Source organism: Schistocerca gregaria, chromosome 5 (assembly GCF_023897955.1).
Source record: "Schistocerca gregaria isolate iqSchGreg1 chromosome 5, iqSchGreg1.2, whole genome shotgun sequence".
NCBI lineage: Eukaryota > Metazoa > Arthropoda > Insecta > Orthoptera > Acrididae > Schistocerca > Schistocerca gregaria.
Window position 1 is genome coordinate 665,356,205 of NC_064924.1, and position 21,910 is coordinate 665,378,114.

General features: G+C 43.1%; 1 protein-coding gene across 2 annotated transcripts in view; it reads right to left on the reverse strand.

The window, feature by feature from the left end:
* The window catches only part of LOC126272437 (tensin), a 2,382,193-nt gene that overhangs the window by 1,079,521 nt on the left and 1,280,762 nt on the right, over nucleotides 1–21,910 (reverse strand). The window contains exon 1 of one of the 2 annotated variants that reach the window (XM_049975309.1): nucleotides 16,958–17,134. The exons of the other annotated variant lie outside the window; for it this stretch is intronic. Within the exon in view, the coding sequence (XP_049831266.1) occupies nucleotides 16,958–16,978 (21 nt within the window). The 5' untranslated portion in view covers nucleotides 16,979–17,134. Of the gene's footprint in view, nucleotides 1–16,957; nucleotides 17,135–21,910 lie in introns of those variants that run through there. 2 annotated transcript variants of the gene reach the window in all.

Here is a 21,910-nt window from a genome sequence, read left to right on the forward strand (position 1 = left end):
AGGGAAACGGTACAAGTTCATGCTTGGCGACAACCACTTTCCTAACGATTATTGCATATATGTGACACAATAAAAAGTGCTCGATGGTCCGCCGTTCGGTTTTGTCAGATATCGGATTTGTCTGGAACACTTCATGTCGACTTATCTGTTTTTTCATTTTTGCAAACACCAGCGAATTAGCAGTCGTAGTGTCAAATTTGCGTGGTGAAGTAGACGTTGCATAATCTGTTGGCAGCGCCGAGCGCCTATTATGTCAGCAATTTCTTCTCGTGTCTGCGTCCACAGCTAGATCAATCTTCTCATTTACATTTTTGTTCGTCAGTTTCACGAACTGTTTTCGAAGAACGTAAATTGTTTTTTTAAGGCAACTGGTGTGCTATTTCTTCACATCGGATATCCCGTTATTCCATTCACACCGCCACCCCCAGGGCAATCGGACTGCTGCTTTGTACCGTATGTACTTGCATCACAGATTAAAAGAGAAAACTGGACGTGATGAAAGCTGAAAATTAGTAAGATTGCTTCGCACAGTAAAAGAAAAATTATGTTCTAGTACAGGTTCAAAAGAACCGCTTCAAATATTTACTGAAAAATTCCAAAAAAAAATGTAATACAAAGTAAAAATGTTGCCATGTAAATATCGATATACCGGTGGGAGAAATATTGCCTACGTGTATCAATATTTTTTTGAAAAATTATCGATATATCGATATTTTATCAGCTGCCCTACTCACCACAGCTTCTTCAAATCTGTGAGCACGCCTACCTCTTCGCTGCCCTCCAAACGTCACAGACTTCTCCCGCAGACTCTGCGGGAGTAGTATTCCCGGAAGAATGGAGGTTGCAGACAATTGGTTTAACGGTTGTTCTCTTCGAAGAGGTTTCGAAACAGCACACACTCTGCGACGGAAAGGAACATTCATCGTGGAAACAACCTCTAAGCCATGACCAAGCCGATTCTCCCCAGAACTCATCCGTTCAGGACTGCTGGTCTGAGGGAATGTAGGAGAACTCCTCTGAAGTTGGGAGAGTAGAAAAGAGGTGGTGGCAGAGGTGAAGCTGTGAGAGGGGCTCGTGAACTGTGCACCAGGCACTATGAGAAATCTTCAGACAAATTTGGAAACTTCTGCGACAGTCACTAATCAACTTACAATTATGCTGCCGCGAGCTACTTATATTGACGGTTAGGGTCGTAGGCATGCGTGCTGGGGGTTGCCAGTTCAGATCCGATCGCCAGTAGATATTTGTTGTTTAGTGTTTGCCATTTCTTTAAGGTTCTATAAATAACTTACGTACGTAATTTTCACATACTGTGAAACAGTGTATGTTTGTATAAACAACAGCACTCTCGCTGCAGGATGGGGTTCCTTTGACGCCCATAATAAATTTTGTTTCAGTTCTAAGGTTTGTACTTTACTGACAACACTGCTTTCGGATTTGATCTTGATTGTGGTTACGAAGCGACTGTATCATCATGTTGTTGTTGTTGTTGTTGTTGTTGTCTTCAGTCCTGAGACTGGTTTGATGCAGCTCTCCATGCTACTCTATCCTGTGCAAGCTGCTTCATCTCCCAGTACCTACTGCAACCTACATCCTTCTGAATCTGCTTAGTGTACTCATCTCTCGGTCTCCCTCTACGATTTTTACCCTCCACGCTGCCCTCCAATGCTAAATTTGTGATCCCTTGATGCCTCAAAACATGTCCTACCAACCGATCCCTTCTTCTATTCAAGTTGTGCCACAAACTTCTCTTCTCCCCAATCCTATTCAATACCTCCTCATTAGTTACGTGATCTATCCACCTTATCTTCAGTATTCTTCTGTAGCACCACATTTCGAAAGCTTCTATTCTCTTCTTGTCCAAACTAGTTATCGTCCATGTTTCACTTCCATACATGGCTACACTCCAAACAAATACTTTCAGAAACGACTTCCTGATACATAAATCTATATTCGATGTTAACAAATTTCTCTTGTTCAGAAACGCTTTCCTTGCCATTGCCAGTCTACATTTTATATCCTCTCTACTTCGACCATCATCAGTTATTTTACTTCCTAAATAGCAAAACTCCTTTACTACTTGAAGTGTCTCATTTCCTAATCTAATTCCCTCAGCATCACCCGATTTAATTTGACTACATTCCATTATCCTCGTTTTGCTTTTGTTAATGTTCATCTTATATCCTCCTTTCAAGACACTGTCCATTCCATTCAACTGCACTTCCAAGTCCTTTGCCGTCTCTGACAGAATTACAATGTCATCGGCGAATCTCAAAGTTTTTACTTCGTCTCCATGAATTTTAATACCTACTCCAAATTTTTCTTTTGTTTCCTTTACTGCTTGCTCAATATACAGATTGAATAACATCGGGGAGAGGCTACAACCCTGTCTCACTCCTTTCCCAACCACTGCTTCCCTTTCATGCCCCTCGACTCTTATTACTGCCATCTGGTTTCTGTACAAATTATAAATAGCCTTTCGCTCCCTGTATTTTACCCCTGCCACCTTTAGAATTTGAAAAAGAGTATTCCAGTCAACATTGTCAAAAGCTTTCTCTAAGTCTACAAATGGTAGAAACGTAGGTTTGCCTTTTCTTAATCTTTCTTCTAAGATAAGTCGTAAGGTCAGTATTGCCTCACGTGTTCCAACATTTCGACGGAATCCAAACTGATCCTCCCCGAGGTCTTCATCTATCAGTTTTTCCATTCGTCTGTAAAGAATTCGCGTTAGTATTTTGCAGCCGTGGCTTATTAAACTGATAGTTCGGTAATTTTCACATCTGTCAGCACCTGCTTTCTTTGGGATTGGAATTATTATATTCTTCTTGAAGTCTGAGGGTATTTCGCCTGTCTCATACATCTTGCTCACCAGCTGGTAGAGTTTTGTCATGGCTGGCTCTCCCAAGGCCGTCAGTAGTTCTAATGGAATGTTGTCTACTCCGGGGGCCTTGTTTCGACTCAGGTCTTTCAGTGCTCTGTCAAACTCTTCACGCAGTATCGTGTCTCCCATTTCATCTTCATCTACATCCTCTTCTATTTCCATAATATTGTCCTCAAGTACATCGCCCTTGTATAAACCTTCTATATACTCCTTCCACCTTTCTGCCTTCCCTTCTTTGCTTAGAACTGGGCTGCCATCTGAGCTCTTGATATTCATACACGTGGTTCTCTTCTCTCCAAAGGTCTCTTTAATTTTCCTGTAGGCAGTATCTATCTTACCCCTAGTGAGATAAGCTTCTACATCCTTACATTTGTCCTCTAGCCATCCCTGTTTAGCCATTTTGCACTTCCTGTCAATCTCATTTTTGAGACGTTTGTATTCCTTTTTGCCTGCTTCATTTACTGCATTTTTATATTTTCTCCTTTCATCAATTAAATTCAATATTTCTTCTGTTACCCAAGGATTTCTAGCAGCCCTCGTCTTTGTACCTACTTTATCCTCTGCTGCCTTCACTACTACATCCCTCAGAGCTACCCATTCTTCTTCTACTGTATTTCTTTCCCCTATTCCTGTCAATTGTTCCCTTATGCTCTCTCTGAAACTCTGTACAACCTCTGGTTCTTTCAGTTTATCCAGGTCCCATCTCCTTAATTTCCCACATTTTTGCAGTTTCTTCAGTTTTAATCTACAGGTCATAACCAATAGATTGTGGTCAGAGTCCACATCTGCCCCTGGAAATGTCTTACAACTTAAAACCTGGTTCCTAAATCTCTGTCTTACCATTATATAATCTATCTGATACCTTTTAGTATCTCCAGGGTTCTTCCACGTATACAACCTTCTTTCATGTTTCTTAAACCAAGTGTTAGCTATGATTAAGTTGTGCTCTGTGCAAAATTCTACTAGGCGGCTTCCTCTTTCATTTCTTAGCCCCAATCCATATTCACCTACTATGTTTCCTTCTCTCCCTTTTCCTACACTCGAATTCCAGTCACCCATTACTATTAAATTTTCGTCTCCCTTCACTATCTGAATAATTTCTTTTATTTCATCGTACATTTCTTCAATTTCTTCATCATCTGCAGAGCTAGTTGGCATATAAACTTGTACTACTGTAGTAGGTGTGGGCTTCGTATCTATCTTGGCCACAACAATGTGTTCACTACTATGCTGTTTGTAGTAGCTTACCCGCATTCCCTTTTTCCTATTCATTATTAAACCTACTCCTGCATTACTCCTATTTGATTTTGTGTTTATAACCCTGTAGTCACCTGACCAGAAGTCTTGTTCCTCCTGCCACCGAACTTCACTAATTCCCACTATATCTAACTTTAACCTATCCATTTCCCTTTTTAAATTTTCTAACCTACCTGCCCGATTAAGGGATCTGACATTCCACGCTCCGATCCGTAGAACGCCAGTTTTCTTTCTCCTGATAACGACATCCTCCTGAGTAGTCCCCACCCGGAGATCCGAATGGGGGACTATTTTACCTCCGGAATATTTTACCCAAGAGGATGCCATCATCATTTAATCATACAGTAAAGCTGCATGTCCTCGGGAAAAATTACGGCTGTAGTTTCCCCTTGCTTTCAGCCGTTCGCAGTACCAGCACAGCAAGGCCGTTTTGGTTAATGTTGCATGGCCAGATCAGTCAATCATCCAGACTGTTGCCCCTGCAACTACTGAAAAGGCTGCTGCCCCTCTTCAGGAACCACACGTTTGTCTGGCCTCTCAACAGATACCCCTCCGTTGTGGTTGCACCTACGGCACGGCCATCTGTATCGCTGAGGCACGCAAGCCTCCCCACCAACGGCAAGGTCCATGGTTCATGGGGGGGGGGGGGGGGTATATCATCATATCAACGATGATTTTTTTTTTCCAAACAAAAAAATTGTAGTTATTGTACGATGTGTTCGAGCTTTTACGAATATTCTCGAACCTTAAAGAATGTTTACGAATCTTCTCCAACGTTTTAGAGTTCAAACTGGAAACAGCACATATCGCAACGTAGTCTCCCGCAAAATTGTCTTAACCGATGAGCTATGCAACGTGGTGGAGACAAAAGAAGAGCTCAGTGAAAAAGTGTACCCTGTTTAGAGAGACAAATTACATAGAAAATGACTGTGTGAGCGAACAATTTTATCAACAAAAAATGACAGAAGTCACAATCAGAGGATACAGAATATGACACTAGGGGAAGAAGATATTTAGATCGATTAAAATGATGAAACAAGAGGAAAGCTTAAACTCCGTAACAAAATTCCTAAATTCGCTCAATGTTGTCTGTATGAATTCGCGAAAAAGTTTCTAGCCAACACGATAAAAGCTGAAATATTAAATGCAAAGACACAGAAGCAAGTCATGATTCTTGCTATGAGTTACACTCATTTTAACTAACTTCCTATTCAGTTTAAAGGGGCTCCAATTCCAAGGTTAGTGTAAAATATTGAGCATCAATGAACCACAAGGGCAGACACTCTCACGTTATGCAGTGAATTTAAAAGAATCGTGTGCCTCTTACGGACAGACATACGTATTGTGTTGCGCGTTGGACAACGAGAAAATTTATTCTTCTTTACGTCCGAAAGCAAAACACGGAAGATAGTTTATAACAATATTCTTTAAGTTAGATGGTACACAAATGAGATGATTAATTGCGGTTCGTTTTTAGTTGAGAATGAAATAAAGATTAAACAAGGAAATTAGGCCCTTTTCAGCTAGTTAGTCGTAAGATGGAGCGCCACCCAATACATTTGCTAATATTCGTCTAGCAGTTATGGATTTTATTCGCCCGTGTCAGAAATGCGATGGTACTACGTAATACAAAAGTAACGCAGCACTTGGGTAAGTATAAATTAAGCTGCTGATCAGCTTAATGTGGACAAATCTCCGCCACTGAAGTCTGTTAGCAGCTCTGTTTTCAGGTGTGACCATCAGTTCTTCAACGTAAGCCTCTCGACTGTGTAGGAAGTGGCACGGTTGTTACCGTGTCTGAACTTACGTCGAACTGTTTTATGACGCCACTTTCAGAATATCTTCCCGAGTCTAACCTCAGACGGTTGACAGACTGCAGCCGCGCGGGATTAGGCGAGCGGCCTCAGGCGCTGCAGTCACGGACTGTGCGGCTGATTCCGGCGGAGGTTCGGGTTCTGCCTCGGGCATGGGTGTGCGTGTTTGTCCTTAGGATAACTTAGGGTGAGTAGTGTGTAAGCTTAGGTACTGACGACCTTAGCAGTCAAGTGCCACAAGATTTCACACACATTTGAAGATTTTTTTGACAGCCCGGAGCTAGGACGACTCGGGACTCCGGCCTTCACTGTGGCCGTATCCACGTGCGACAGTCGGCCAGCAGAGAACTCCTTGACTGTCGGCCGGCTGGAGAGAGCGGTCTCGCTGTGAGGATGTTGCAGCGACGTGCCAATTGTCCTTGGACCGGAGTTGCACAACTGGTTATCGTTGTCTTCGCAGAAGGGGGCGTTGGTTTCTATCTGACTGACTCCAAGCTGTCTGAGCAGATGCGGCTAGCAACTCCGTCCTCCTAAACGCATTCTTCTTTAACTTGTGCTGCACCGCTTTTATCGAAGACATTTTGGTGTGAAACTTCCACAAGTAGCTAAAATCTTATATTAATCTCCAATCATTTTCGACACTTATGTAATCGTCTGGTAAATTTTAGAATCATTTGCAGTGTATACCTTATATCTACAATTTTATACAAAATGCATATATTTTTCAACAACAGCGAAGACCCTCCGCGTTTTTTAATAGAACAAAATACCTACTCAGCTGATTTCGTAGAAACCTGAAAGGACCATCACAAACAACAAGGATCGAGAAAGAAAGCAACGGTACTGAAAACTTACGGCTTCCAGCTGTGATGATACACAAAATCCACGAAAAATCCGAGCCTCGATGTCTATACAGGGACTTCTAACATCGGCGCTTATTTAGTGTTGTTTAGATCGATACCCTTGTCACCTCAAAGTCGTTAAGGAATGTAAATTTCGTTCTTTGCTAATTTTTTAAAATTCAGTTCACGTAAACTAAAAGAAGTATTCTAAACGAGAGGTAAACCTGAAAAGCTCACTCCCGTAACCTCTACTGAAATTTCAACTTTGTACGGCACGTTCTGTCATTCTATTGGATCTAAAATACATCCGTAGATAAGTTCCCGTGTCATAGAAACTTAGAAAATATAGGATAAAGCGTACTCATTGCGAAGGGAATGCATAAAAGTTAAACACAGATTCACTCCATATCTCGAATCTTTCGTTGCATATTTGCCGATTATTTCCCTTCGACTTCAGACGTGTCAGTTATGTAAGACACTCTTTACCAGAAATTATCATATACGGTGTTCACATAGTAACAGGCGGCAGATCGTAGAAATAATTTTCTTGTAGTGTAAAAGACTCTAATCAACTGGATGTTGTACTATCTCAAAGTTTCAGGGGAACGATAATGTGAAGATTCAGTTGAGGCTCCAGTTCCTTATACGAAAATCAGTACCGAACTCGTACGAATAGCCGTTAAAATTGTTCAGAAATATATTTCCATTCTTTAGGACAACAGGGAATATAAGTTTCTGGAATTACCGACTCTAGGACTGTCACGATCAACTTTATTTAATAGCTACAAAAAATACGTCTGATTTAGAGACGAATCACGAATAAAGGGGTACGAATAACGGAAATACAGATATGATTTTAGTACGTCGCAAGTGTTACGTACTTAATGCGACAGATTTCCACTTTTGCTTCGCTAGCGTGATACTCAGATATTTTGGTAGCCAGACTAGGCCATACACATGTCTCATATTTTACTTGTGATAATAACAAAAAAAGTACAAATATTCGAGGAAATTTGCTCCGGGAGTATCAGAAATATAGTAGGCCTACCAAATCTTGCTATGGAATAAATTAGTAACGAAAATATTGTATCTCAAAACTTAACTTCGTGTTTTCCTCGATTTTGTGCGTGCTCAACGAAATCACTTGTCGCTGGATACTTATTCGAGAAAAGGAATGGAGAACAGAAAAAATTACTCATCACTGGTGTGTTCTTTCAGAGATAATTGACTGTCGGGATTTGCTGACTGATTTTCGACAGCAAAAAAAAGAAAAAAAAAAAAAAAAAATACCTTCACAAAAGACGAAAGAATGCGAAATAATGATTACTAATTTGTTAAAAAAAGGACATGACATCTGGGGGCAGTTACAAATAATTTCATTAGTAACTTAACATCGCTTTACAGGTTTTAATTCTCAGCTTTAGGTAGTTGCTGTTTGCAGTGGAAACGAGGGCGTACAAATGTAACTCTATAATAACTGTAACATAGATACCGCTAACCGTATGTAAATTATGCCTAACGGTAGACGAGGGTTGAAAGCGCCAAATTTGTGTTACATTGTCAGTAAAATAATTTGTGACTGCTTCTAGTAGTTTGCTTCGTATTTTATACTATCATTTTCACGTCCACGTTATCTGCTTTCAGGATGTGTCTATTATAAGACACACTATCGCCCAGCAACGGTAGATAATGGTAACTGGCTTATTCATTACTCTCACCGGCTTGAGAAATATGGAGCTCAGAAAATACATACACAGAAACTAAACCAATGCTTACACGATAATCGACAGGGTAGGCAAATGTCAGTGCATCGACTGGTAGTGGCAAATACGGCCCTCGTTACGACGGTGCGAGCAACAGAGTGATACGGATGAAAGCAAGGCGGACACGCGGGATGTGTTCTGCGCCTCGAGCATACGGCTTAATAGTCAGATAAGGTGAAATACTGTCGGCGATAGCATAAAGATACGGAGGCGGCAAGGGCAAAGATAAGGCGCACTCGCGGCCTACGTACATCTCCCGCGGGGCCCCTCGACGGCACTTTTACAGCGCCAATGTACAGCTGAAGACGGCTTTTTACTAACGCACTGAAACGACTCAGCTGACAAGTTGCACGCACTCTGATTATGGCACCATCCATCGCAGGATAGTGTTTTATAGCATACGGCCCTAGAGTCACGAGAAGACGACCTTTTGGAAACATTACTTTTGATTAACGACACAATAAAATCACGCTGTATTAATGCAAGCAAACAAACACTGTTTCTGCTGTAGTTACCACATTACAACAACAGGGACACTGCATCGTCCACGTGCCTTTGTCTTACGTCTTGTAAAGCCGAAGGTCACATCGTTCGCGTATGTTAAAAACCGACGAACGGTGATGCAGAGAACCTCCAGATCTAAGGCCCAAGAAACACTCAGTGGCAGGACGCTTTCAGAACCATTCGGGCGTTTTATTTTAGTGAGTGGAGTGGAAACCTACACCTATTTCCCAACATCCAACAAGTACTCAGCGACCTTGCTAGGTTGCACTGTTGTTGTCTATGGAGAACATCCACGAGCAGTGACTATATAACAAACATTATCGTGCGCCTAGATTTAACATCTTTCTAATGTTATGAGCGGTTTCAGTTGCATCAATAGGCAAGAAATACGGAAAAAAGACTACCCATCATACAAGAAGAACGTCTTAATTAATCGCCAGCAACTGCAGATAAAATTTGTTTTCTGAACAATCAGTTGCTGTCCTCGGACCATCATCAGAGTTCTAAAAGCATTTGCCTCACACTAAGCGATATAAAGGCAATGGCGTCAGTTAAGAAAATTCATGAAATTCATCACTATTGTCACAAAGTATTATCAGACTGAAAAATGCTCCTATTGTAGCACCAAGAAGGCGGTTATGTCCTGGCTAGTTAGGGTTGTAAAAGAAGGGAACTTGCTTTTCTACTTATCTGTCAGTTTCAAAGGCATTTAAATGAAAGCATCTCGACATACTCACGCTTTTTTAATTTTCAGTGTTAGCCCCCGTATCATGTAATATAACGCATCGTGTCAAGTAAAGTGACGTGATACATTATGTCATGTCGTATAACATGGCACATGCCATCCAACACAGCATTTTTCATGTCGTTTAATGTGACACAACCCGTTATTAATAGTCTGAGAAGCATGCGTCTCCACTCTGGGACACTTCCTATTACAGATGCACACCGACCCTCGAACTCTTCCTTTTCTGGATGCATCCCACTCTCTAGAAGCACATACATTTGTCTTATTTGTTCTTACACTTCTAACCACACACGTAACAGTGGGTGGGTCTAAGAGAGCTCACTACACTGAGGAAAAGGGCTTAACTGCTTAAAACAAAAACAAAAAATCGCGAATATTCCAAGATGTTTTGCTTCAATGGTCTTCGAAGCTGCCAGATAAGCCCTTCTTTTACATCCCTAACACTTCCTAGGACATATTCGCGTTTTTTGTACTCTGACAGGTGCATCTTTCATTCTGGTTGCCAATTATTACTCAACCATAATTTTGGCCGCCATAGCTCGGCAACCGACGAAGATCTTTGTTGACTCGGACGACGACTGATCCGGAAAAACTTTTTTTTATTGTCTTCCCAACCATGTTGCCTACATCGCGGCAAGGGATAAAGCTTTCATAAAATAATAGGACGACCATTAATTACATGTATTTGTGTACGTTCTTACAAAATTTGAAACGATTCGCACAAGTTTTAAAAAACAGAAGTGACGGGGCATAAAGCCCTTAAAAAACGTGTTTCTTTCCACGTAAAATCCGAATGAAGCTAGATTTTGGAAACGGTGTTTTCAATTTTATCATTAGATTGCATATTTTATTTACTTGATTCAGTTTAAACCGTTTCTGCGCATTCAATTAATGTAAGAACGAATTTTACGTGCTAAATTTAGCTCGACTTTAAACCACTGTATCTCGACGACAGATCAAGATTACTGGATAAAAAACGTTTTGATTTCACTTTGTCCATTTATCTGCCTTCACGCAAAGTTTGAACCGAAACGTACAAGTTGAAACTACGGGAGTGGCGAGCATCAAAACCTCACAGAACACATTATTTTCTTATGCGAGTAAGATCCAAACAGGAAGATTTTTCAAACAGTTAAAACCTATCTCAGAGAAAGGTCCGATACACAGGTGGCCCAAATTTGAAGCACAAGGTTCGCTCCAGCTTGGAGTTATTTAAGGGTGACTGACTTTGCACGTAAAATCTGAACGAGGCTGAGTATTTTTGAGCGTGGTCCTGGATAGACCAAAAGATTTATACACAATGTTCATAGCTGAAACAGGAACCGAACACCAGGACACACCATTCCCAACCCACGATTCCGCGCGCGGCCTTTTCGGAGATATTTGTTGTAGCGCTTCTGCGCAGTAACGATAAATTACATCATCAGTCATAAAATGTGCCAAACAACGCACTCAATCGCGCTGTTAACAGCAGTCAGCATTGACGCTACGAACGGAGCCATTCTGCCTGCTGTACGGGTGACCACTACTGATGAAGCACGAAGAAGTGCAATGTCTGGCACACTTTACGACTGTTGATGTAATTTTTATTACTTTTTGACGAAAATATACGAAGTCATATATTTCACTATTATCTGACGCCAATGATTTTATAAAGTTGAGGGCGCTTACGCACCGGTTCCGGGATTCGGGGAGGTGAATCTGCCCCCCGATAGAGACCGCCTCGATAGTTAACGACGAGGGCTGGTGTTTTTTAGGCGATTTCCCACATACCGCGAGGAAATACCGGGTTGGTACGAATTTTACGCCTCAGATATGCCGTACGGAAACATATAGCAAATGTTCTGTCTTGAACATGAGGTTCCCTCTAGACGCAGACGAATGAGGTACACAGATTCCGTCCAGGGGGAAACCGAAACGTAAAAACAGTTAGAACCTATCCAGAGAAAGATCCGATACACCGGAGGCCCAAATTTGAAGCACCAGTTTCGCTCCAGCCCGACTATCCGGGCAGGTCGTATCTCAGATTACATGACAGATATTTTCAGAAAGTGGTGTGCACCACAGCTAGTAAATACTTGAAGAACATTGTGATTTACCGCCAAGAGTTGCTGATAATATTTCGTCATTGAGCAACCAGTTTTGGTCCACGGACCATCATCAGGTTCATAAAGGCTTTTATAGCCTATCAGGCGTTATAAAATCAGCCCGGAGTTATTTCAGGGTGACTGACTTTGCACGTAAAATCCGAACGAGGCGTTTGCGCAGAGTTGTCAATACTAACAGACAAGCAACGCTGACCAAAATAATCGCCGGAATGAGCATGGGACGTACGATGAACGTATCGGTTAGGACAGTGCCGTGACAGTTGGTATTGATGGACTATGGCAGCAGACGACCGACGCGAATATCTTTGCTAACAGCACAGCATCGCCTGCACCGCCTCTCCTGCGCTCGTGACCCTAGACGACTGGAGTCCCGATATGAGTTGGTAAGAGCTGATGGCAGGGTCAGAGCGTGGCGCAGATCCCACGAAGCCACGTACCCAAGTTGCCAAACAGGCACTGTGGAAGCTGGTTGAGGCTCCACAATGTTGCAGGCTGTGTTTACATCTTATCACTGCGTCGATAAGGTCATGTTCAGCTATTTGGAGACCATTTTCAGGCAAAACACTTCCACTATTATGTAAAGCTATAGAGGCAGAACAGGTCACTGTTTCTGCAGGGCCTCCCAACAACTTGTTGAGTCCATGCCATGTTGAGTTGCTGCACTACGCTGTGCAGTAGGAGGTTCGACACGATATTATAAGGTAACCCATGACTTTTGTCACCTCATACATATATCTCCCATATTAATTACACTACTGGCCATTAAAATTGCTACACCACGAAGATGACGAGCTACACACGCGAAATTTCACCGACAGGAAGAAGATGCTGTAATACGCAAATGATTAGCTCTTCAGAGCATTCACACAAGGTTGGCGCCGGTGGCGACACCTACGACGTGCTGACATGAGGAAAGTTTACAACCGATTTCTCAGACACAAACAGCAGCTGACCGGCGTTGCCTGGTGAAACGTTGTTGTGATGTTTCGTGTAAGGAGGAGAAATGCGTACCATCACGTTTCCGACTTCGATAAAGGTCAGCTTGTAGCCTATCGCGATTGCGGTTTATCGTATCGTAACATTGCTGCTCGCGTTGGTGGAGATCCAATGACTGTTAGCAGAATGTGGAATCGGTGGGTTCGGGAGGGTAATACGGAACGCCGTTCTGGATACCAACGGCCTCGTATCACTAGCAGTCGAGATGACAGGCATCTTATCCGCATGGCTATAACGGATCTTGCAGCCACATCTCGATCCCTGAGTCAACAGGTGGGGACGTTTGCAAGACAACAACCATCTCCACGAACAGTTCGACGACGTTTGCAGCAGCGTGGGCCAGCAGCCCGGAGACCACGGCTGCGGTTACCCATGATGCTGCATCACAGACAGGAGCGCCTGCGATGGTGTACTCAACGACGAATCCAGGTTCTGTTTACAGCATCACGATGGTCGCATCCATGTTTCTGACATCGCGGTGAACGCACCTTGGAAGCGTGTATTCGTCATCGCCATACTGGCGTATCACGCGGCGTGATGGTATGGGGTGCCATTGGTTACACGTCTCGGTCACATCTTGTTCGCATTGCCGGCAGTTTGAACAGTGGACGTTACATTTCAGATGTGTTACGACCCGTGTCTCTACCCTTCATTCGATCCCTGCGAAACCCTACATTTCAGCAGAATAATGCACGACCGCACGTCGCAGGTCCTGTACGGGCCTTCCTGGATACAGAAAATGTTCGACTGCTGCCCTGGCCAGCACATTCTCCAGATCTGTCACCGACTGAAAACGTCTGGTCAATGGTGGCCGAGCAACTGGCTCGTCACAATGCGCCAGTCACTACTCCGGTATCGAGTTGAAGCTGCACGGGCAGCTGTACCTGTACACGCCTTCCGAGCGCTGTTGTTACTGCCCAGGTGTATCGAGGCCGTTATTACGGCCAGAGGTGGTTGTTCTAGGTACTGATTTCTCAGGATCTATGCACCCAAATTATGTGAAAATGTAACCACATGTCAGTTCTAGTAGAATATATTAGTCCAATGAATACCCGTTCATCATCTGCATTGGTTCTTGGTGTAGCAATTTTAATGGCCAGTAGTGTACATTAGTGCGCAGCGGTGCACTGAAGCCGTGTTTGCTCCCGCAAACAGAACGAGAGGAAGGTCTATTTCGTGGCACAGTGCAGACTAGCGTCTGCCAAGCACTCGACGTGGGTACGGGCGCTGACGAAGGGACGCTCCTGGCAGGGTCGCCACCTGCCTGTGGTCGGGAGGCGCGCGCACAGTGGCCGCGGTGATGAGGTCGGGAGGCGGACCGCTAGCCGGCCAGCGCAGGAATGCAGCCGACAAAACCTCGGCCGGACACGGCGCGCCGCTCACCGCCGGACTACTGGCTACACTCTACACCTCACCTCGGCTCACTACACTCCATCAGAGGCTGCCTCGCCTACGCCGGCCAGGTAGGTAGGCGAGCGTCGTGGGGGCGCACGGCCACAAAAAGACACGGCAAACAAATACAAAGGGCACTCCGGGAGAGGCGCAGCAGGCGGGAAAACCGCGGCCGATGGCCACTCTTCTGAAGACCTGCCTACACCCGGCTTTCGCGCCGAGGCAATGAATGGCGTGGACCCTCTCGACAGCGCGAGAACTTCACACGGCTACAGTGTCTTATGGAAGACGTGAATCGTAACTATTCCTTGCCGCTGTTTTCAAATGACTGTAACTCGTTCCCTGTTCCGAAACCATATTACCCTACACCTCATAAATACAGTACAGAACGTCATTCGTAACACAGAGAAATCTTCAGATTTAAAAATAACTTCTGGCGTACGACAAAGAAACATGTTGGAAAGCGAAGATTAGATGGGAAGATCACATAACTAATGAGGAGGTACTCAATACAATTGGGGAGGAGTTTGTGGTCCAAATGCCTCTGAGCACTATGCGACTTAACTTCTGAGGCCATCAGTCCCCTACTACTTAAACCTAACTAACCTAAGGACATCACACAGACCCACACCCGAGGCAGGATTTGAACCTGCGACCGTAGCGGTCGTGCGGTTCCAGACGGTAGCGCCTAGAACCGCTCGGCCACAGCGGTCGGCTAGAAGTTTGTGGCACAACTTGACTAGAAGAAGGGATCGGTCGGTAGGACATGTTCTGAGGCATCAAGGGATCACCAATTTAGTATTGGAGGGCAGCGTGGAGGGTAAAAATCGTAGAGGGAGACCGAGAGATGAATACACTAAGCAGATTCAGAAGGATGTAGGTTGTAATAGGTACTGGGAGATGAAGAAGCTTGCACAGGATAGAGTAGCATGGAGAGCTGCATCAAACCAGTCTCAGGACTGAAGACCACAGCAACAACAACAACAACAACAACAACAGTCAGGCCACAAAAAACTGTCGCTGTCGGTAAAATTAAGTGGACACATATAAACAAGGCTCCAAAGTCTTTAGCTTCGCTGAAACCGTCTAATGAGGACCATTTAAAACTGTTACTCAAGATGTGTTCTTTCGATTTGTATCCTATGCATTTCCTTCCCTCTACTGTTTGATTCTTCCGACATCATGTTGTCTCCTCTTCTCATTGAAAACTCTTCTCCGTTTACAGTCCTTTTCACTGAAAAATTTTATAAGTATTTTGTTTTAATTCTAAAATTTTCTCCTTCCTCGGTGTTGTAAGACATAGGCTTCTTTTTAACACTTTTCGTACTTTTCTGCACAGAAGAACCTGGCTTGTATTTTCTGCTTTATGGCTCAGACTTCTTTAATATTTCACTGTAGAGCTTTTTGCTACTCCACAGAATATCATCTGTTTTAGCAACTAGAACATTTCTCAGTGTGTTCTTTCCCCCCTTTTCTCCACACTGTCTGTATTTTTCTACTGTGAATGCAGCATCTTGTGCTTTGAATGTTATTACTCAGTAATAGTCTCTGATTTTGATATTTCTTGTCAAATTGGTGCATTACGTGCAGAAATACACGATGGTACCGGAGGCCACTGGATACAACAGTTTTAGAGCTGCAGTATCTTAAAACTTACTCTCTCTTCACATATAGTGCGTAAGTTAACATGTATCCCATATTTCTATTTCAGTTTCCTGGTCTTTATCCTACAAAAATGCCTGTTTTTCGGCTGGTGACAGCGGATTCAATATTAATTTCTCCGCACTGCAGTACCATTTGATTTTACGTCAGTCTGTGAGGAATTTATTGGCATTATAGTGCTAGGAATCTGTATGTCTGCACCAATCGCTGTGCATGAACTGAAGGCCGTTGATAATGAACACTCATTCTCCGAGAGCGAAAAACGATAAATAAGAACCTTCTGCCACCTGGTAGCAAATAATTGTTTCCTTATTATACCGTAACTGTCCTCGATCTTGGTCTTCATCGATTTGAGGAGCGGTAATGTTTTTTAAGATCCATGACCCCTCATACTGGTATGTGAAATAAGTGACATAGTAAAACAGTTGATTAGGAGCATCGTTACAGGTTTAGAAATATTAATTTCATCAGCTTGACATACGGCTAAAAATGGCATATTTCTTCCTCAATAGTAGAAATATATAATGTGTAACAATGTCCCATTCATTTCTGTGTTGCCATTACCATAATTGTACTTTAAACAGATTTATCTCAATGTATGGAAATAGCGATAAAAATATCCCGGGAAGAAGAAACATATGTTCTGGGACCTTTATCATCTCAGGTAATCTGAAATTTGACAGTAATATTTTGTCATGCAGTTCAGATACGACAAGAGCTGTCCCCTCCGGTCATTTACAGTACGATAGCTGTATGTATAGATATACTTTGCAATAAAGTGTTCGTATCGTGTTGCTAATTAACTGAGTGAGATATCTGTTTTGCAGCTAAGTTAATGTGAACTGGATTTTTGCGACAGCCCGGGTGACCATTGAAAATTATTGGTAAATAACACTGTAGGCCAGTGACACGACGAGTGTGATTTCGAACTTCAGTATTATACTGTGTGAGGAAATTAATGAGCAGGCGCCTTTTGTCGTGTCGACTCACCTGTGTGTGGTGAGTGTTCATGTCTCGGGGACCGTCTGCCCAGGTCAGACGAGAGCCAGGCCTGCCATCACGCGGTCGGCGTCAAAACACTGGTGCACGCACACGCGCTGCGTATCGCGACGTCACTCTCACCCGCGCAGCGGCAGCCGGCGGCTCGCTTCGCACCTGCCGCCGCGGCCAGCACACGGAGCAGACTGACGGCTCCCGCGCGCCCGTCACCACTTGTGCCGCCACCTGCCCGCCATCTAGCGGCCACAGGGCGGACTACCTGCGCAGTCAGCTGATCCCGCGCCCCGATGGCGCAGAGCTGCGCGCGCGCAGAAAGCGGCGTCGTCCGCGCCATGTTTATGGCGGGAAGGACTTATCGCGTGGGTAGTAAAGATAAAAGGGGCACGCCGCCTCAGCTCTCGGCGCTAATTAAAAGTCGGGGCGGTAGTTTCTCCGCAAATAAGCCCCGTGGAAAGGCGCCTTTCTTCCTCCGCATGCTCCCGCTTTTGAGGACGGCCGGCAGGGAGAATCCTTTCCTGTTACCTGACCTACACCAAACGCAAAGAAAGGTCACAGTCGAACGCCAGAGAAGACGTTAATGTGAGTGGTGCGTACCTTCTATGGAATACGTGTGACACTTTCTTAAGCCGCCTCTTCTACACGAAAGAGACAACACACTGTTACTTGATGTGCAACATTACATCGCATTTGGAAAGGTGCGAAGGAAATCGAATATAGATAAGAATATTATTCCTGTTTCACAACACTATATCCTCTACGTGAATGAAATCTGAAATTTGGGGTGAATTTTAACTTACATATTGAAACGAAAAGCTTACCGTTGCACCAACTATAAGTAGGAATGGGAAAAATTGACTGGTTAAAATCGATACCAATACCGGCATTTTATTTCCGAGTAACCATCATTTTTCGGTGTTTATTTGGTTGTGGTTGTAACCGGTGTTTCTTTTTAACTTATTCTTAAAATTTGCATTGGTTTGAAATATTGCCTTATTGTAGAAAATGGGAAAGCAGTCACAGCTGTTTTAATAACAACTATTACAGAAACGAACAACAAACACATGGCATCAGAATTGTTATAACATTACAGAGGCAATTATGTTCCTGTGTTTGTTGTGTGCTTGCAGTGTAGGAGAGTGGCCCCATCTCGTGTATACGGCAGTTTCTCTCTGTCGTCACTGGACATCCACAGTGCACAGAGCAATAAAATACAATGTCTCATATGCTTTAAAATATTAAAGATTTGTGTGGAATATCTATGAAATAATATAAGAGGAGTGAAATTATGGTGACAGAAATAAGAACTGAACATTTCACTTATAGTAGTCAAAGAAAATATATAGTTGCTAGTCTGCCCCCTGTGTTTAAATACAAGGATTGTCCAAAAAGTAAGTTCGGATCGGTCGCGAAATGGAAACCACAGTGAAAACCAGAAACGTTTTTTTTTGCAACAGTTAGGTACGCCTCCCACCTACTTCTCTACGTAGCCGCCGCTCCAACTTGGAGTTTTGTCGTGGCGTTGTATCAACTTCCCAATATACTCGTCATAAAAAGCAGCCGCCTGTAGTTTCGACCAGTTACCTGCACTGGCCTGAAGCTCGTTGTCTGTGGAAAAATCTTGTCTTCATAGCCAGCGGTTCTTGTGAGCAGAGGTGAGACTCAGGGGGAGCCACTTACGGACTGTATTGTGGGTGATCAAGCACTTCTCATCGGAAACTCTGCAGGAGCGTCTTCATTGCCCCTGCAGTGTGCGGCCGAGAATTGGCAGAAGAAGGAACTGCTCGACAGGTGTGTCATGTGGGCTGCATGACACAGGCGAAATCGCTACCCAGGCCCTCATATTTGGCGGGAGACGCTATTGCCTATGCATGTTTACGTGCTCACTGTGCACTCAAAACTGAAAACAGCGACGCGACACGAGCACACATCGGTGCAAAGCTTTACCGGGTTTTCCCAGTGGTTTGCATTTCGCGACTGATCGGAACTTACTTTCTGGACAGCCCTCGTAATATCCCTGTATCTGTTTGTAGTTCTTGAAACCGAACAAATTAACACGAAAAAAAGGATTCTTCAACATCTGTTTTCACTCTTTAGAACTGACTATTCGTAATGCCCGAACATTGGCAGAATTCCCGATTCCAACATGAATCTTGAGCAGTGTTTCAAAAATTAGTGTCATTAGGAGAATACTGGTGATATTTTTTTGTAGAATTCAATCACTTATCACCTTTCCAGAAAGGCAGCGAAGATATACAGAACAATATTCTTTAATTTGTCTACTTGATTTAGTGTTCTGATTGTGTATATGTCGAAACTCATACACGCAATTTTTTTCAGATTTTGTTGGACTTCTACGTTTATTACTGGAACTAATAGGTTCAAATGGCTCTGAGCACTATGGGACTTAACAACTGAGATCATAAGTCCCCTAGAACTTAGATCTACTTAAACCTAACTAACATAAGGACATCACACACATCCATGCCCGAGGCAGGATTCGAACCTGCGACCATAGCGGTCGCGCGGTTCCAGACTGTAGCGCCTAGAAACGCTCGGCCAGCCCGGCAGGCGAACTAACAGGAATAATAATAATTAAAAAAAAACGAATTCTGATATTTCCGAGACTGGTTATTTTGAGCGGCTTATGCAATAAGATTTAACTGACGTCGAAAAAAATCCGATATAACAGAAAGCGGTTGTTTCAGTGATAATTACCATCCCTAACTGTAAATTGCCGGTTCATGCAGTTTCCCTCAGCAGTCTAGATATCTACGGCTACTTACATATTGCGTAAGCCTCCACGCGTGGCGGTGGGTACGTTAGACAACTCTTAGTCATTTCCCTCCCTCTTCTCCTAGCAAAGACAACGAGGGAAAGGCGACTGTCAATATGTCCCCGTACAAGCTCTGATTTCCTGTAATCTGACCTGGCGGGCAGCAGTACTCAAAACTGAATCGCCCTTGTGTTCTGTTTGCCGTCTCATTTACAGATGTACCACACTTTCCTAAGACACTCCTAATTAATCGAAATCGATCATTAGCCTTCCCCACTAAGATACTTACACGCTCGTTACATTTCATACAGTTTTGCAAAGTAACGTATAGTTGCTTAATCTACCTGACTGTTAAGTGGCACACTACTAATGCTGTATTCGAACATTACTGGAGTGTTTTTTCTACTTATCTGCACTAACTTAAGTCTTTCTGCATTTAGAGCCAGCTGACATTCACCACGCGAACGAAAAATCTGTCTCACTCATTCAGCAACAACACCTTCCCGTACACCACAGTATCATTAGCAAATAGTGGTGGATTACTGCTCACCCTACCGTCATATCATTTCTGTACATCGAGACTAACAGTGATCCTGTCACACTTCCCTGGGGCATTCTTGACTTTACCCTTGTCTCTTTTGTGCGCCTAACTCCTTAGCGCCGCTCGGTCTTAGGAGTCCTGTTACGGTTCGTGCGGCTGCCCCCGTCGGAGGTTCGAGTCGTCCCTCGGGAATGGTTGCGTGCGTTGTCCTTAGAGTAAGTTGAAGGGGGGAGGGGGGCGGAAGGCAACTGGGCTTCAAAAATTCGATTTTTAGATTTTACCATATTTGAAATGCCTGGTGTTTACTGAAAACCCAAAATTTAGATGAATGTATGAATTTTGTCATTTGGAACCGGTTACCGAAAACTGTATTTGTTCAGCATACAACCCTCAAATTTCGTGTTTATGATGCTATTTTATGATTCAATGTTGTAATTAGAAAACTGGATGTTTTGGAATTATTGGGCATAAAATCTAGTGTAAATACCGCAAAATCCTTGGTGCAGATAGATAGAGAGAGAATCCACAAAACAGATATTGCTAATTAAAATTAACAAAAGAAGCCAGACAGAAAAGAGGAGGGACCAAGAGAAGAAAGGAATATCAGTATGATTCAGATGATGCTCAGTATGGCGCAGGAAAATATTAGTGGTAAGTAATTCTCATCAAAACTATACTAGAATTGCAATATTAAACTTTAAATGGATTTTTCTAAAAACTACATTTATTTAATTTCAGGTACCATTATTTGATAAACTAATGTGGTTAGAAACATGAAATCTGGTCAATTCGTACTGCAGATGATAATAAATTATTACAAGTAAACTGACAACCACCAAACAATCAAAAATTGTCTTATAATAATTAATGCACAAAAAAAGTTAAATTTTACTAGTGAAAGAATAATTTTTTCTTGAAAAATTATGTTCATTTTACTTGTAAACTGAGGCATTATAGTAAAAATGTCATTGTTTTATCACTTATAGTTCTTTTGAAAACTGTACCTATTCAACCGGTAAAATAGCATTGGCAGAATAGATAGGGATAAAAATTGCCTTCCGTCTCCCCTTAAGTTAGATTAAGTAGTGCGTAAGCTTAGGGACCGATAACCTCAGCACTAATTTCCAAATGTTCTAACTCGTTAGCTCACTCGTTTCTCACTTGTATTGGAGACGTAGCTTTTTTAATAATTTCAAGGACGCACCAAAAATTTAATTTTTCAAGACAGAGAGCCAATCCACTGCCACCTGCATATGAGAGCATTTGCGTCGTACTGCATTACACCGTTCGCCTCCAAGGTTACTTGATATCGCTGCAAATGATTTTGTTGTGGGGAAATGTGGAGGATTCCGTCTATCTGCTTCCTCTTCCGACAACTTCCGGTGATCTGCGACATGGCTTAGCGACAGCAGCAAATCCACACACGCTCGCAAGAGTGTAGGACAAGTTTCGCTGTTGTCTGGGTGTTTGTCGACCGTATTGTAAAGAAACCAGTGAACATCCTTGAAAAGTAGATGGAAACTGTGATCCTAAACGTAACTGTAAAAACTGCCATAAGGTTTGTATGCGCATTCATGTGGAACGTAGAGAAGAAAGGTATAGGTGCCAAGAACACAAGGTCGGACAGGAG